At 42.5% G+C, this 16,120-nt stretch overlaps 4 protein-coding genes across 4 annotated transcripts; 1 reads left to right on the top strand and 3 right to left on the bottom strand.

Moving 5' to 3' along the window:
• Nucleotides 1-1,048: 1,048 nt before the first annotated feature.
• LOC6630275 (putative uncharacterized protein DDB_G0282129) lies at nt 1,049-5,686 on the bottom strand. Its single transcript, XM_032438129.2, has 4 exons — nt 5,562-5,686; nt 3,460-5,500; nt 1,526-2,556; nt 1,049-1,439 (listed from the first exon to the last, which is right to left on the bottom strand). Exons 1-4 carry the CDS (start codon nt 5,621-5,623, stop codon nt 1,355-1,357), a joined length of 3,219 nt encoding a protein of 1,072 aa, XP_032294020.1. The 5' UTR covers nt 5,624-5,686; the 3' UTR covers nt 1,049-1,354.
• Nucleotides 5,687-5,701: 15 nt separating this feature from the next.
• Nucleotides 5,702-7,929, bottom strand: LOC116651608 (uncharacterized). Its single transcript, XM_032438352.2, has 2 exons — nt 7,764-7,929; nt 5,702-5,976 (listed from the first exon to the last, which is right to left on the bottom strand). Exons 1-2 carry the CDS (start codon nt 7,804-7,806, stop codon nt 5,702-5,704), a joined length of 318 nt encoding a protein of 105 aa, XP_032294243.1. The 5' UTR covers nt 7,807-7,929.
• Nucleotides 7,930-9,009: 1,080 nt separating this feature from the next.
• Nucleotides 9,010-13,489, top strand: Amt (Ammonium transporter). Its single transcript, XM_002053670.4, has 3 exons — nt 9,010-9,531; nt 9,853-10,248; nt 10,309-13,489. The coding sequence occupies exons 1-3, from the start codon at nt 9,086-9,088 to the stop codon at nt 11,231-11,233; spliced, it is 1,767 nt and encodes a 588-aa protein (XP_002053706.1). The 5' UTR covers nt 9,010-9,085; the 3' UTR covers nt 11,234-13,489.
• Hsc70-4 (Heat shock protein 70 cognate 4) lies at nt 12,075-15,777 on the bottom strand. The gene is made up of 2 exons (XM_002053671.4): nt 15,617-15,777; nt 12,075-14,094 (listed from the first exon to the last, which is right to left on the bottom strand). Exon 2 carries the CDS (start codon nt 14,092-14,094, stop codon nt 12,136-12,138), a length of 1,959 nt encoding a protein of 652 aa, XP_002053707.1. The 5' UTR covers nt 15,617-15,777; the 3' UTR covers nt 12,075-12,135.
• Between the last annotated feature and the right edge of the window lie 343 nt (nt 15,778-16,120).

The raw sequence follows: 16,120 nt of genomic DNA, 5'->3' as shown, positions 1-16,120 counted from the left end.
AATAAGCAATAATTTAAAAGCATGTTAAATAATAGTTACAAGTTATTTGATATTTGCATTTCTTTGTCCTTTGTCTTTGGTTTTCCTACCTGAAGCTTTGCCCAAGTTCTTCAGTTATAATATTTATATTATCATTTGAAATTGTTTGAATAAGAAATAAACTATTTCTTGTGTTAACAAAGCAACTCAAGATAAGTCGTTGCTTTGAGTGTCGCTTAATAGTGTAACTACATCGTTTAGACTTCAATATGAAATGCATTTCTTACAAGATAAAAATGCGGGACTCACGAGAAATGTGTCCATTATGTGTACAACAATTATTTTTGTTTTGAATATTTTTTTTATAAATATGCATGGTACTATCAATAGATATTCCTAATAAATAATATATAATTCAATGAACGTAAAACACAATTAGAAGAATACTATTTTATAGATACATTTAACAAGTACATTATTACATTATTCCTTGAACAAGAAATCAATTTAATAATAGATATATTTCTGTGTATTTACTTACATACATTGAACACCTTTAAGTGCTGTTGGTTATCCTTGCGTATACTTAATATATAACACATACATTTATTCTCATTTTTCCAACTAATTCTTGCTTACTTGAGCTCTTATGATAGAGACTCATTAGATATTGACATTTACACTTAGACTGGGACTGTGAGTACTCGTGAATGTTAATTCACTTTTGTGTGCCGAGGGAAAATGACTGTAACTTGGTCAGCTTAAATATTATTATACTTATATTTTACAAACATATATAATACATATTCATTGACAGTTAACATTGGCAAAATTGGAGTTAGTTTTTTATGTTTGTTTTGATTTCAACTTGATACCCACACGTACATATACATATATCCATATAACGATTGACAGAGATCAAGTTTCTTATGAAGTCCGTTTACTTAATTTATGTGTTTCGGAATTTGCTATTCGTTTTGTAACATATCAGTTTGTAACAATTTTGAGATTTTCTCTAACGATTTCAATAAGTTTTGCAACTCTTTATAATACAATTTGAAATACTTACATAGTTACAAATATACATATACTTGTGCAGAAATAGGCTAATTTTACATTCCAATGCTGGTTATCATGCATATGTTCATGTTGCTTGAGCAATATGAAAGTACATATATATTATAAGTATATATACCTAATTTTAGAACGTAATCTTTTACAAATATATTTAGTAGTATTTTTTATTCGGGTTTTATCTAGTTGCTTGTATATGCCTTTTCGGTTGGATATAGAATTAGAAGCCTGCGTTTTCTTTAGGATGCACATTTTGGCATTTGGATTTGGGTGTGGCATCTTAAAGAAAATGGCTCAAATCTCATTCGTTGACATCCTCATCCGATGAACTGGCCGCGGGTATCGTCGAGAATTGCCACGCCTCGCGATTGTTGTTTTTGCTGACACTGTGGGTGCGCATGAAATATACAAAATATATGAATTAATGTTTTCTGCATATAAGGAGTTCTATATCGTATATATATATATATACCCATGCTTTTTGGCATTGCTGGGCAGCGTATGCGAGCTGCGATAGTAGCTGTCGTGTGGCTCCTCATTGGTCTCCTCCAGAGATTTGCGTTGCAGCGTCATGGTTTCTTGCGGTGTTAGCGCATTACCCCCAACACCGCTCAGCTCCGCGTTTAGATAATATTTGGCATTCTGTGCGATCTTGCAGTTTTCGCACTCGCTTAGATAGTCGTCGTCCAAGCTGGTGTCGTTGGGCAAGAAATGCTCGTTTGGATTCATACAGTTCTTCGATGTGGTGCACACAGGCAGCTGTTTGCTGGGCGTGCCACTGCGCCCACTCTGCACCTTGGCCACCAGCTGCGGATAGCTGGGCATCTGGCAATGGGCAATGGCCAAGCTGCTGCTAGTTGCTGCCGTTGCACCCGTGATCGCTGCTGCCGGTGAGCTCCTTTCGCTGTCGCGTTTTACCCGCAATATCTTTGGCAGTGTGGTGCTTTTACCAGTCGTCGTTGCCTTCTCATTGTTGTTCTCCACCGGCGGTATGCTGATCACCGAGGGCACTTTGCTGACCACGCTATTGATGGTGCTGTTCAGCGAGATCTTGCCGCTTATGTGCTTGGGCAGCGTATAGGTCACATGGTTGTTGGCCAGCGGATAAAATGTGCTCGAGTTGATCTTGCTGTTCGTCTTCTCGCCACAGCTGGACGAGGGACTGGTCGGGGGCAGCGTCAAAGTTGCCGTTTGCTCCTTACGCTGATACGCGCTACTAATTGTCGATTTGCTTAGCGTATAAATAGTGGCCACCGCATTGTTGTTGCTGCCGCTACCACCGCCCCCGCTGCTGCTGCTGCAGCTGCTGGTGGCAGTTGTTGCTGTTGTTGTCGCTGTTTTTAAATTCGTTTGGCTTTTGTAGAGTTTCGGTGGTAAAGTTGGATTGCTTTGATCGTTGATCGAGCTGTGCTGCTGCTGCTGCTGTTGTTGTTGTTGTTGTTGTTCTTGCTGGTTATAAAAATGTTGCTGTTGTTTCTGCGTTAGATTCAAGTAGGCATCAACCTGCGGGGATTGCCAACGAGATTAGCAAAAATTCAAACACATATAAATGCAATAATTTTTGTTACGGAGCATGAAACCACCAAAACGCGCGAGAACATAAAACTATAGAGTAACAATTTTGTCTAAAAACGAATATTTCACATTAATTACTATTTTTTTAAGCGCACAACGAAAAGTTCGTATTTTATTTCAAGAGTTATGAATTTGAGGTATTCTAGACCTCCGTTTAGAGCTGGAGATCTGTAGCTCAAATCATAAATAGAACTGAACTGAACTGAAACTTTAAGATGTGGTCTTGTGAGAAGGCTGTATTCGGTTTTAATTTTACGGATTTACATTTTATTTTCTGCTGTGAACGGAGCCGAAACAGTACAGAAATATATATTTTTATTCAAAAGTACTTCAATTGAAAAGCGAACTGAAAATTTCTTTTCATTTGAATGACATTAAAATGTTCAAAATATATAAAAAGGCAACGTGGAAAAGCAGAAACTTTTCTGCTGGCAGAAAATTGGCTCAGACCGTAAACCGAGCCACAGAGAATTTTTTCTCTTTTGGGTTTGCTGTCCTTATATGTTTTGGGTACAGGGTAACTCGTAGTCGGGTACTCTCTACCAAAGCACTTATATTTGATTTTTGTACATATTATTTTTTATTAACTAAAAAATTAGGAAAAATGTTGTCTAGAATCATAATTATGAACAAGAGATGTTTGGTTTCATTTCCCCGTTTTTCGGCAAATATGTATACATATGTATCTGTGCTAGTCATTAACTAAAGATGTGACTATTTAGAGCTGTTCTTGGCCTTAATTCTAATACATATGTGCACATAATAGTGTACGAATAATAGAATTCTCGAAGTTAAGCATTCGCAATGGGATTACTTACATTTCGAACTCACCTTTCGATTCAAATAGGCGCTGGAGAGCACATCGACGCCGGTCTGGGTAGCAGCAGCAGCCGCACCACTGCTGGAGGCACTGCGTCCGCCCCCGCTGCTGCTGCGTGTACGTTCGGCAGAGCTGCTCGAGCTACTGGAACGCTTCTGAACACGGCCGAGCACAATTGGCGGCGCACTGACATCCTCGTGATGCGGCAGCGGCGGCGGCGGTATTATAGCCGAGACACTGCTCGAAGTGTGCGAAGGATGTGGCTGCAGTTCATCGCCCACCTGCTTCGAAATAGTGGCAATTTTGGGCTCCTGAGCGCTGGGATTGCGCGTACCGCTGCCGCTCCCAATGAGCTCATGGCCGTACTGCTGCTGCTGCTGCTGCAGATTCGTTGTAGACTTGGCGCGTTGGCCATAGGCCAGCGTGGCGGCGTGTCGTGTACTGGCGCTGGGTGACAGGGCGCAGGCATTGTTGCCAGTTGAGGCAAACAGTTTGCCGGCACCGTTAAGAAATGCATTTGCATTGGCATTGGCATTGCTGCCCATATAGGACATCGGCACATGCTGTATGGGGCACTGGCACATGGGCTTCTTTGTGGCCTTGTCCGTGGAGCTAGAGCTGGCGCTGCCGCTGGAGCTGGAACTGGATTTTGGCTTGACGGTGACCACCTGCAGTGGATCAGCCATGGCAAAATAGCGCGGTATGGTGCGATGATAGCGACGCGAACTAGAGGGCGTTTTGCTGCCCTGCTGCTGCTGTTGCTGTTGCTGTTGCTGCTGCTGCTGCTGCTGCTGCTGCTGGTGAGGCAGAGGCAGCGTTTGAGTAACCGAATCTGCTTTGCCGCTGCTGCTGGATGTGCTGTGTGCTGCTGTGCTTATGGTCGCTATTTCCATTGGCGGCAACATGTCTATGGCGGTTGTGGACAATGCTGCTGCCAGCAATTGTTGCTGCTGTTGATGTTGCTGCTGCTGTGTAAGATGGTGTGTGGGCGTGGCCAGCATCTCGCTTGTGGCGGGCAATGAATGATAGCTAGCTGCACTGGCACTCGCATTGATCTCCACGTCGGTTACAGTGAGATATTGCTGCTGTTGCTGCTGCTGTTGCTGCTGTGGCTGTTGCTGGTGCAGTAGCTCCTGTGAGCCGCGCGGCGTGCGACGCGCCGCTGCATAGGCCAGGGAGCTGGAAGCGCTGCCAGTTGTGGCAGCTGTGGTTACACTGGCGCTTATATTAAGATGACAGTTCTTATAGCTGCACTCGCTGCTAACACTGGGCTTGGGCGTGGGCAGGGTCTGCACACAAATCGAATTGTTGGCCGCTGGCGCTGGCCCCGACAATTGCTGCAGTTGCTGCTGATGCTGCTGCTCCAGGCTGAGCTGATGTTGCTGCTGCAGCTGTTGTTGTTGTTGCTGCTGTTGCAGCTGGTGCTGCTGCTGCTGTTGCAACTGTTGCTGCTGCAGCTGCTGCTGCTGTTGCTCGCTTTGTAAGCTATAAGGCGGCTGATGATTCTCGCCAGTGGCAATTGTGGTAACGCCGCCGCTGTTGATATTTATATTAATCAGATTTGTAGTGCTCTGTGTGTATTGATTGGACTGTGCAGCAGCAGCTGCAGCAGCGGCGCTCAACTGATGCGCATGGGAATGCGACGCAGTAACAGGCACCATCTGCTGCGCATATGCATGTGGATGTGGATGCTGTTGGGGTTGAGTGTGCAACTGTAGCGTGTGTTGTTGCAAATGCTGCTGTTGCAATTGCTGCTGCTGCTGCAATTGTTGCTGTTGCTGTTGGTGTTGCTGCTGAAGCTGCTGCTGCTGCTGGCTGACGCTGGCCAAAGCCTGACGCTGGACATGGCTAGGCAGTGTAACGGTGCACTGAGCGCTCAATGCCTCCGCCTGAGATATGGCCACGGCTTCTTCATAGGGCGGTGGGGCCTCTCCGCGCGGAAAATAGCCGCTTGGTGGCTTCCAGAGTGGATAATGAGTGGTGGCGCCGCCATACGAATAATCTATTGCACTCAGATTGCCCTCCATGTAGCCCATGTTGCCGGCAATATAGCTGAAAAGGCATGACAATTCAAATAAGGACGCCATGAAATTTTCTTTAACTTGAAACTCACCCAATGCTGCCCACAATGCTGCGCTGATCCTCTGTGTTCTGTCGATTCTCGCGTGCCCGCATCTTACGCTGTCGCAAACGATTCACCAGGAAGAAGAGCAAAGATAAGGACAGCGTGGCTGTAATGCCACTGGCCACCAGTCAAATGCCAAAGTCGGTGCTGCCATCGCTGAACTGATCATCCAGGCAGATGACCTCGCAGCAATTGTTGCCGCTGCCAACCGTTTGAAAGGACTTGCATTTACTAAACGCCTCGCACAACACCATTTTGCACGCCTTCGGCAGCCCGCTGTCGCAGATGCACAGACGACACGAGTCCGGTCCGGGCATATAATGCATGCCCGTCTCATAGAGTTTGCCATTGTAATCGCGACAATGGCCGCCCGGAATAAGGCTAGAGCTCACCGCGTTGCTATCTAAAGAGCAAAATATGGCAGTTCGAAAGTTCATTTTAGTTATTCATAATTAATAAACAACTTAATGAATAAATAATATATGCAAATATATATGTTGATTGTTAAGAAACGGGAAATTATGTTCTGAGAAATATTTAACTTTTTTGATATTTATATTTAATACATTTTAATTGATTTGACAAAAGATATTTATTCATTTTTTCACGATATCAATTGTGAATTGAAAATTGCAAATTTGTATAGAAAGAGAAAAAGAATAGTTAAAATATTTAAGGTTCAGAGGATTTAAGCTTTTGATGTGGCTCTTCTTGTGGATGGGAAATTCTAGTTTCTAGTACTTGCAGTTCTCATTAAGAGCAATATAAATTAGTACTTTGAATGAATTTAATAATAGCATTTAAGGGACTTCAATTTTAGCGATTATCACATAAGTAATATGCGATATTTTATAAAGGTTTAGGTTATTAATTATCGACTAATATCAAATTGTAAGAAATGATAAAAATATCGTTAAACTTAAAAAAAAATAACAAAGTTGTAAGCTTTTATTATGTATGTATTAGGTTTAAGTAGAGTTTAAGCTAAAAATTCACACACACAAATGTATGTGTGTATGTGTTTTCGAACAACTGTATTTCTTTATTTTGACACACTTGACCAAGTTTCGCCTCGCTACTGATTGAAAAGTTACCGTTTTTGGTTCAAATGCGAACATTAACACACAATCACACACATACATAAAACGCAGCAGGTGCTGTGCCCCCCTTTCACCAACCACACACACACATACAGATACATATAGCTCTCTATACATACATGCATATCGACATACATAGCCATAACGTTTATTACTAGAATGAAATTAAATGCAAACGCATTACATTTTCAACATAATTTAAATGCTAAACAGCAAAAGGAAATTCAAATTAAAAACAAATATATCCAGCATTTGCTCAGCGGCAGGGTGAATAACAGCAGAGAGGTGGGTAGGGGCTGCATAACATGCACTGGCACAGTCGACACGAACCACAAAACACGAGTGCCAACGGCTGGACAGGAAGCACACGAACGAAAATGGCAAACAGTGTGCCTTGCGTCCCCGCAAAAGGAAAAAAATAGCTGCGAGTTTCCAAGTGAAATTTTTGCAACTCACATACACACACACGCATACAAAACGCGCAATTCAGCCCCACACGTACACACCCAAACACATGGCAGAGTATACATACACGCAACAACAAGCACACACGGCACACCACCCAACATACACCCACATACATACAGACTGAGAGCAAGCGAAGAGAGCAGAGGCATACAGAGGGAGAGAGAAAGTAAGAGCAGAATGGGCAACAACACTAACGCAAAATTTTGCACGCCACTTCCTTCGCAGCGCCCAGTGGAAAAGCTTTATGCCCCTTTTTGCAGGAGTTGCTGCCTGCTGGCTGGCAGAGAAAAAGAGCGCAGTACAAGTGTATGTGTATATGTATGTGTGTGTGTGCCCCGTGTCCCATAAATTGTGAAACTCTGCTGTGGCCATGGACCATATTACAGTTATTGTAGATAGAGAACATCAATTGAAAATTGATTTTAGATAGAAAAATTATTGCATTGCCCTATGAAGTTCTCATTTAATACACATTTGTATCATATGCATTTCAACTACAAGAATTAAAACAATGAAGAAAAAAATATACGTTATTACTGCCCTGCTCTCTTTAGTACAGCAAGGATATGGCTTAATGCTTGTGTGTGTATAAAGTTTTACAGTTTTCACTATATCCTTTTACCTTTGGCATTTCCAATAAACGCAAGCACTGCCAAAAAATACATTTTGCTGGCGTTAATTTTCACTTTCAACTGCACAATTTACAATTAGTTATTAGTTACACAGTTTTTATTTGATATTTTCAACGGTTTTTACGAAGGTTCGAGCAATACCAACTAGTGCTAAAATTGAACTGTGTGACCGTTTACGGTAAAACGAAAGTAACCAAAGTGTATTTGTAACTGAACTGAAATACTAAAAATACCACTTTCAACGTAAAAAGATAAGGAATTGACGTTACATTCTTTTAGGCGTCGGTGCAAGGTCGAAGGACGTTAACGTAAGCGAATGCATCTAGTCGTATGCTATATAGAATGATAAAACTAGAATTGTATCCATAAATTTGGATATAAATATTGTTTTTACTGACTAACTGGTAATTCAATGCTTTTAAGGTGACGTCTTGTGTTTCATTCGATCTGCTTCAAACTCATTTTTAAATTACAATTTAAGGCCGTTATAAATACGTTATTCAGTTTTTTTGAAAATTCCATCCACAGCTTAATTGATCTATGTGTCGGAATGTTATTCAATCACAAAATACCTGCTGTATAAGACTACAGAGTAAAAATAAGTTGAAAATAGATATATCTCGTAATTGAATTTCATGCAAAATGAATTGTGTTCATTAATTTTGCAAAGTGTCCGAGGCATGCAACGGCCACAAAATACAATGACAACAACAACAACATTAACTTAATCGCAATATCAAGTTCGCAGGGTTAAACAATGACATAAATAACACAAGTGGATATCTAGTACTCAAAGGCATTCAACTAGATATAAACAAAACAAAAATTTAGATACATTTTCTTAGTTTTATATCTATTTATAAACTCTTTTATAGTTGAGTAACTGCGTAATAAAAAGTCCATGTTTCAATGTTGTTAGAACCATTTATATAATATATCTTTTCTGTTTAAGAAGTATATACCTCAATTGATCAGAAGATAGATTTAAAAATTAAAATTAAGCACGATAAAATGCCCTTCTAAAGTCTAATATACCACTCTGGCCTGTTACATAAACGTTGAAAGCGCTAGCATACCCTCTCAGCTCAATTGGCTGGATAAAGGGTATAATTAGCTCGGTCGCTGTAAACAGCACGCACACCAAATGCAGCTAAATAATATAGCTATTGGTGGGTGCTGCGATTAGCTTGCATTTAACTTAAATGAATGTAATTTGTGACTTTGCTTCCGAAAGACATTTGCATAGACTTCACTCGTAGAGTAAATCGGCTGAACACCGGACGTGGACCGGAACTTAACATAAAACAAAAAAATGCCTTCGAAATTGGAGAATGCTACAGCCGCACAGGTGACAGCATTGAAGGGTGTGATCCGGAACAGCAGCTATGTGATACCAGGACTTTATGATCTATCCGTTGAGGACACCAATTGGGTGCTGACCTCATCCTTTATCATTTTTACAATGCAAACGGGCTTCGGCATGTTGGAATCGGGCTGCGTTTCCATCAAGAACGAGGTGAACATCATGATGAAGAATGTAATTGATATTGTGCTTGGCGGCTTCACCTATTGGCTGTTTGGCTACGGCATGAGCTTCGGGCGCGGACCATTCTCCAATCCATTCATAGCCATAGGTGATTTTCTGCTGGATCCGCCCGTTGGCGACGAGCTGATGGGACAAATATTTGCCGCCTTCCTGTTTCAATTGTCATTTGCGACGACGTCCACAACGATTGTAAGCGGCGCCATGGCCGAACGGTAGGTTTACAATGTACCCTAACTAATTGTAAGAAAATGCAGAAGGGTATACCCTAGCATGCTAAAAGTTAAATACTTTTGCGGGCGTAGCCAACAATTCAAATATTTCAGGAGTATGGTGAAACATCGGGCTTCACTCTATGGGTTATCCATATCGTTTAACATTTTAGCGGCCTACTCAAGTGCGTTTAAACTAGACATTCAATCTCGATTCAAATATTAACGTGCTAAAGTAATCGGACACAGCCTTTCGATATTTATCTAATGATTATTCAGCTATCGATAATTTGTGACATCTCTGATATGCACTCTTTTTCACAGGTGCAACTTTAAAGCGTACTGTTTGTTCTCGTTCCTGAATACGGCGGTCTATTGCATACCCGCTGGCTGGGTGTGGGGCGAACATGGATTCCTTAACAATCTGGGCGCCGTGGATATTGCCGGCAGCGGTCCGGTGCATTTGATAGGCGGCGCCGCATCCTTTGCTTCGGCCGCCATGTTGGGGCCACGTTTGGGACGATATGCCGAAGGTATTGATCCGCTGCCGCTGGGCAATCCGGTTAATGCGTGCATGGGTCTCTTTGTGCTCTGGTGGGGCTGGCTGGCTTTCAATTCAGGCAGCACCTATGGCGTCAGCGGTGCCAAGTGGCAGTATGCAGCGCGTGCAGCTGTTATGACCATGATGGGCTCATTTGGCGGCGGATTTGTTAGTTCGCTGTAAGTGAAGATAAACCTACAAACATTTGCCGAGAATTGATCGTTCATAACCATTTAAAGTTACTCGTTTTGGCGACACGATGGCCGCATGGACATCATGGATCTCATTAATGGCATTTTGGGCTCGCTGGTCTCCATCACGGCTGGTTGCTTTCTTTATCGCGCCTGGGAAGCGCTGATCATTGGTGCATTGGGCTCGCTGCTGTGCGTTGTGACCATGCCGCTTTTCGATCGAATGGGTGTGGATGATCCGGTGGGCGCCAGTTCTGTGCACGGTGTCTGCGGCATTTGGGGTGTCATTGCCGTTGGACTATTTGCTGACAATCCTATACCTCTGGACACGACTAAGGGACGCAGTGGTCTGTTCAAGGGCGGTGGTTGGTATTTGCTGGGCATACAAACGCTGTCCGCCTTTTGCTTGGCCTGCTGGGGCATTTGCTCGACGATAATGTTGCTCTATGTGATTAATAAAATAATACCCATACGCATGGATCCGCACGAGGAGCTGCTGGGCGCCGATCTCACCGAGCATCGCATACGTCACTCACAAATTGGATTGTCGCGTGCCATTTCTGCGCTGGCCCCCATCAAGATCGATCTGCAAGAGATCATCGGCATTCAGCCCATTGGCATCAATCCGGGCCATGAGCGCAGCATCGAGCAGCTTCGTGCTGCGGACAACAAACTGCAACAATGGCAATCCTACCTGGAGCAAGTGACTGGCAAGGGTAACAAGTTGGGCACAGCCCAGAAAACACTTGAGGAACAGCAACTGGAAACAGACATAACGCTTAATCTAAAATCTGCCGACATTGAGCAAGAGAAGCCGAGTAGCGTCTTTGGGCGCAAGGTGAGATCGGTGCATGTTATAAAGGACAAATGGAGTGAGGACAAGGGCTCCTACAAGACCAACAACAGTGAGCTGCCGGTTATTAGCCCAGTTTCCAGACTGGACAAGGATGGCAACTTTGCCTGGTTGGACTAAAACTAATACTGCGGAATAGTCAAGTCTTAAATATAAGTCTCTGGCAAACCGATTGGGCTTATAACATGGTTCCTATTCAAACTAATTCTGACATTATATACTTCTTATTTTAATAGTTTTAGATTGAAATTTAAAATTATATTAATCAAATATATCAATCTATAGTAGTAATATAGCTTTCATGTAAATTCAACTATTAAGAAATTAATTTGAGGATTCGAGTTCGCGATTGGAATTTCCTACGAATGGAACTTCCAAAAATTATATATGATAAAAAAGTCCGATGCTAATATTTTATACATGCAAGTATTTTATTGTATATTGTATTATATACATATATATATATTATCATGAAGGCATTAACTAGACAAAACAAAAAAGCATTGATTGGAGACTATTGCTTCGTTTACGCCATGAAAGTCGCGACTTCCTAACTCTGCTAAATTAAACAAAGCCTAGTTGTATGCTACATATTCAAAATAAACCACACGAATTGTTTTTTAAGAGAATCAAGTCAATTTATGCAGTCTTTTAGGCGCAATCGGCTGCTCGTATAAAGTATTAGTATTCGTATGAAGTATTAAAAGATTTTTTCTGCAAATCTCAAATTGATTTATTTTATTCAAGTACAAGCAAATATTGTTTTGGATGATCGATCGATGTACGATAATAATATAATATATATGTATTATCTTATATGTTAAGAGCAGTGTTTGGTTTCTTTTTATATTTATATATATTTTACGTGTTGCAGTTGTATTATTATAATATAACTTTCAAGAGCAGTTGTCGTTTGTTCTTGTGGTTGGTATTTTCTAATTTAGAATCCAAGTTGAATATGTTTTGTGTAAAATGTAAATTGTGTGATTGGTTTATTGTGTGGTTTTTCATTGGCGAGTTGTTTAATCGACCTCCTCGATGGTGGGGCCAGCACCGCCGGCACCGGCAGCTCCGGGAGCAGCGCCTGCGCCAGGCATACCACCAGGCATACCGCCGGGCATACCACCGGGAGCACCACCGGCGCTCTGGTACAGCTTGGTGATGATTGGGTTGCAAACGCCCTCCAGCTCCTTTTGGCGGTGCTCGTATTCCTCCTTATCGGCCAGCTGATTGGCATCTAGCCACTTGATAGTCTCGTTGCACTTGTCCATAATGGTGGTGCGATCCGAGTCCGAAATCTTGCTCTTCAGATTGTCCTCGTCGAGGGTGGCCTTCATGTTGAAGCAGTACGACTCTAGACCGTTCTTGGCAGAGATGGTCTCCTTCTGCTTCTCGTCCTCGTTACGGTACTTCTCGGCCTCGTTGACCATGCGCTCAATATCTTCCTTGGATAGACGACCCTTGTCATTGGTGATCGTAATCTTGTTCTCCTTGTTGGTCGAACGCTCCAGGGCGGTAACATTCAGAATACCGTTGGCATCAATATCGAAGGTCACCTCAATCTGGGGCACACCGCGTGGTGCTGGTGGGATACCCGACAGCTCGAATTTGCCCAACAGATTGTTATCCTTGGTCATGGCGCGCTCGCCTTCGTACACTTGGATCAACACACCAGGCTGATTATCCGAATAGGTGGTGAAGGTCTGCGTCTGCTTAGTGGGAATGGTGGTGTTACGCTTGATGAGCACGCTCATCACGCCACCAGCAGTCTCGATACCCAGAGACAGGGGGGTAACATCGAGCAGCAGCAGATCCTGCACCTCCTGCGACTTGTCACCGTGCAAGATGGCAGCCTGGACGGCAGCACCATAGGCAACAGCCTCATCGGGATTGATGGACTTGTTCAGCTCCTTGCCGTTGAACAGATCCTGTAACAGGCGCTGCACCTTGGGGATACGAGTGGAGCCACCGACCAGCACAATATCGTGAATAGCCGACTTGTCCAGCTTGGCATCACGCAGAGCCTTCTCCACGGGATCCATGGTGCTGCGGAAAAGATCGGCGTTCAGCTCCTCGAAACGAGCACGCGTGATCGAGGTATAGAAATCGGTACCTTCGAACAGCGAATCAATTTCAATGCTAGCCTGAGTGGAGGATGATAGCGTACGCTTTGCACGCTCACAGGCGGTGCGCAGACGACGCAGAGCACGCTTGTTGGTGGTCAAATCCTTCTTGTGCTTGCGCTTGAACTCCTGTACAAAGTGAGTGACTAGACGATTGTCAAAGTCCTCACCACCCAAATGGGTATCACCGGCCGTAGATTTGACCTCGAAGATGCCGTCATCAATAGACAGAATGGAGACATCGAAGGTACCGCCGCCCAAATCGAAAATCAACACATTACGCTCTCCAACCGCCTTCTTGTCCAGACCATAGGCAATGGCCGCGGCAGTTGGCTCGTTAATAATACGCAATACGTTCAAACCGGCGATGGTACCAGCATCCTTAGTCGCCTGACGCTGTGAGTCGTTGAAATAGGCAGGCACAGTGATGACGGCATTGGTAACCGTCTTGCCCAGGTACGCCTCGGCGGTCTCCTTCATTTTGGTCAACACCATGGAGGAGATCTCCTCGGGGAAGAAAGTCTTCTTCTCATCCTTGTACGTAACTTCAATCTTGGGCTTGCCATCAACGCTAACGACCTCGAAGGGCCAGTGCTTCATGTCGGATTGCACGGCCGCATCATCGAATTTGCGACCAATAAGACGCTTAGCATCAAAGATCGTTTGAGTTGGATTCATGGCCACCTGGTTCTTGGCGGCATCACCAATCAAACGCTCCGTCTCCGTGAAGGCAACATAGGATGGGGTGGTACGATTACCCTGATCGTTGGCAATGATCTCAACCTTGCCATGCTGGAACACACCCACGCAAGAGTAGGTTGTGCCCAAATCAATACCAACAGCTGGAGCTTTAGACATCTGCAATGAGAGAAAAAGAATTATTTGTGGTTTAATTGATTAGATTTGATTATTTTTTTATTTAAAATTGTGTCAACGAACTTTGAAAAATTTGTGTTATCTGGCAACACTGTTAAAACAAACACAAAGCTATGCGTAGTATTGGAAGTTCGAAAGCAAGTGCTTAATCGGTTAAATGAGGACACTTCGAACAAAACAGTATGCCACTTTTTAATGGTTTTATAATCAATTAATATTATGTTATACTACTAGCCACACTAATATATCCATGTAGCTAGCGCATTATAACAAACTAATCAGTTTATTTTGTAGAAAGGCTGAGGCTGCAACCCTGGCCATGAAAGTAGTGAAATAAATGTTCACAGCGTTTTTCGCCTTGTGTTTGTAATTCCTTTTGCGCTGAATTTCATGTCAACGGAAACTGGTTGCTAATGTCACAGTCAACACCCAAAACGGTGAAACGTGAGCACATGACTAATTATAATGGCCGAGGCACCTATGTATGTACGTACATATGCATGTACATACAACGATCAAACAAGATAAACTGACAGATAACAATGGGGAGTTTCATTTCAGCAGCAGCTGCTAATTTTCATTAAAAGGTGCAAGCACCGCATGAGCACAAAGGCGAAAATTCTGGAATGCTTGAAACCCCAAACATGCACACACATAAGTATGTATCTATATGTACGCAAAACCACGCCGTTTCCAGAGCGTTTGGATTGCACAATTTATCGTGCGTAAGAAAGAGATGAAGCTAGTATACAAGCACGCGCGCGCTAAATTTTATATGTATGCAAGTTTGAAAGGTTTTTATTTCATCTACGCGTGCACACGCATATACTGAAATGCCGGTTAGCAACCACGCTTATATATAGCAAATACAAAAAAAAAAAAACTATAAAGCCAAATTTTTCAACAGCTAATATTAAAGTAATAGAAATAAAATATTCGAAATTTAAATGCGGACGTCAGCATCAGACCGTCATCATGACTCATGACATGAGTAGGTAGCGTGCGTGTGATGCGGCATATTTTTTCAATGGAATATTCCAGTACAACCACACATGCATAAGTCCGCAATTACGATTAGGCATCAAATACAAACGTATACATATCTACGTATATGCAAGGCTTTAATTATTTATAAGAAACCACAAACAAAAGCAATGCAAAATCGAATGACGCAATATATATGCATGTACTATTGTAAAATACATACGCTTGAGTGCTCGAATGTACATGCCGTGAATGTACATTTATATACATATAAGTACCTCTGTTCAAATTCTAAAGCTTAAGCACTTGCAACCTTTTTTTTTTAACGCAATTTAAAATATCGATAGCTACAAATTACAATGGACTACTTTCAGTACCCGTAATTATTGATTAACGCCGGAAAAAGCACATGTTAGTCACTGGAAATTTTTTTCTGTGCAAAAACACGCGGCTCAATGCACGTGCAAAATGTAGCGTGCATTGCTTTATGTTAATGTAAATTGCTATAAATAAAACTTACCTTTATGTGTTGCTTAATTAAAATGTACTAAATATATGGATAAACGTGTAATTGCTTCTTCACTTCTTTGTCCCACTTAAATTTCTTTCTGTCGAGTCGACACTCAGACGTTCGATCAAACTGGCACTTGTAATAGGAATAATGATGGCGTACGATGGTGCCTTTACTTATAGGCGCGTTGCCCTGCTCTGGAAAATTCTAATATTCTGACCTGATGTGGCAAGGCTGGCCAAAACAGTGTGGCTCTAGTAACTTTCAGTATTTATCGAAAATAATTAAATGCTGTAGCCCTGCTTGCTAAATTGGCGCTGACATGCAGATAACAAGCGCGGGAAATTTATAACGTTACAAAAACAAATTTTTATATTACTTTGCAGTCATAAATCAATAAAAGGTAATAACAATATTTGTGTTATTAAGACCCCACATCGAAAGCATCAAGTAGCTAATGGCACGCGTTATCAGCCATACTTTAACTGATATTGACAGGATTAGCATGGAAAT

Source organism: Drosophila virilis, chromosome 2 (assembly GCF_030788295.1).
Source record: "Drosophila virilis strain 15010-1051.87 chromosome 2, Dvir_AGI_RSII-ME, whole genome shotgun sequence".
Lineage (NCBI taxonomy): Eukaryota > Metazoa > Arthropoda > Insecta > Diptera > Drosophilidae > Drosophila > Drosophila virilis.
The sequence above is the reverse complement of the archived record's forward strand: the minus strand, read 5'-3'. Positions and strand labels throughout refer to the sequence as shown.

Coding starts and splice junctions, on each gene's coding strand:
- LOC6630275 (XM_032438129.2), bottom strand. CDS start 5,623: ATGCGGGCACGCGAGAATCGACAGAACACAGAGGATCAGCGCAGCATT. Junction 2,557..3,459: donor GCGCCTATTTGAATCGAAAG/GTGAGTTCGAAA, acceptor CAATCCCCGCAG/GTTGATGCCTACTTGAATCT. Junction 1,440..1,525: donor AGCAATGCCAAAAAGCATGG/GTATATATATAT, acceptor GCGCACCCACAG/TGTCAGCAAAAACAACAATC.
- LOC116651608 (XM_032438352.2), bottom strand. CDS start 7,806: ATGTATTTTTTGGCAGTGCTTGCGTTTATTGGAAATGCCAAAG. Junction 5,977..7,763: donor GTTTATTGGAAATGCCAAAG/GTAAAAGGATAT, acceptor TTTGCTCTTTAG/ATAGCAACGCGGTGAGCTCT.
- Amt (XM_002053670.4), top strand. CDS start 9,086: ATGCCTTCGAAATTGGAGAATGCTACAGCCGCACAGGTGACAGCATTG. Junction 9,532..9,852: donor AGCGGCGCCATGGCCGAACG/GTAGGTTTACAA, acceptor TCTTTTTCACAG/GTGCAACTTTAAAGCGTACT. Junction 10,249..10,308: donor GGCGGATTTGTTAGTTCGCT/GTAAGTGAAGAT, acceptor AACCATTTAAAG/TTACTCGTTTTGGCGACACG.
- Hsc70-4 (XM_002053671.4), bottom strand. CDS start 14,094: ATGTCTAAAGCTCCAGCTGTTGGTATTGATTTGGGCACAACCTACTCT.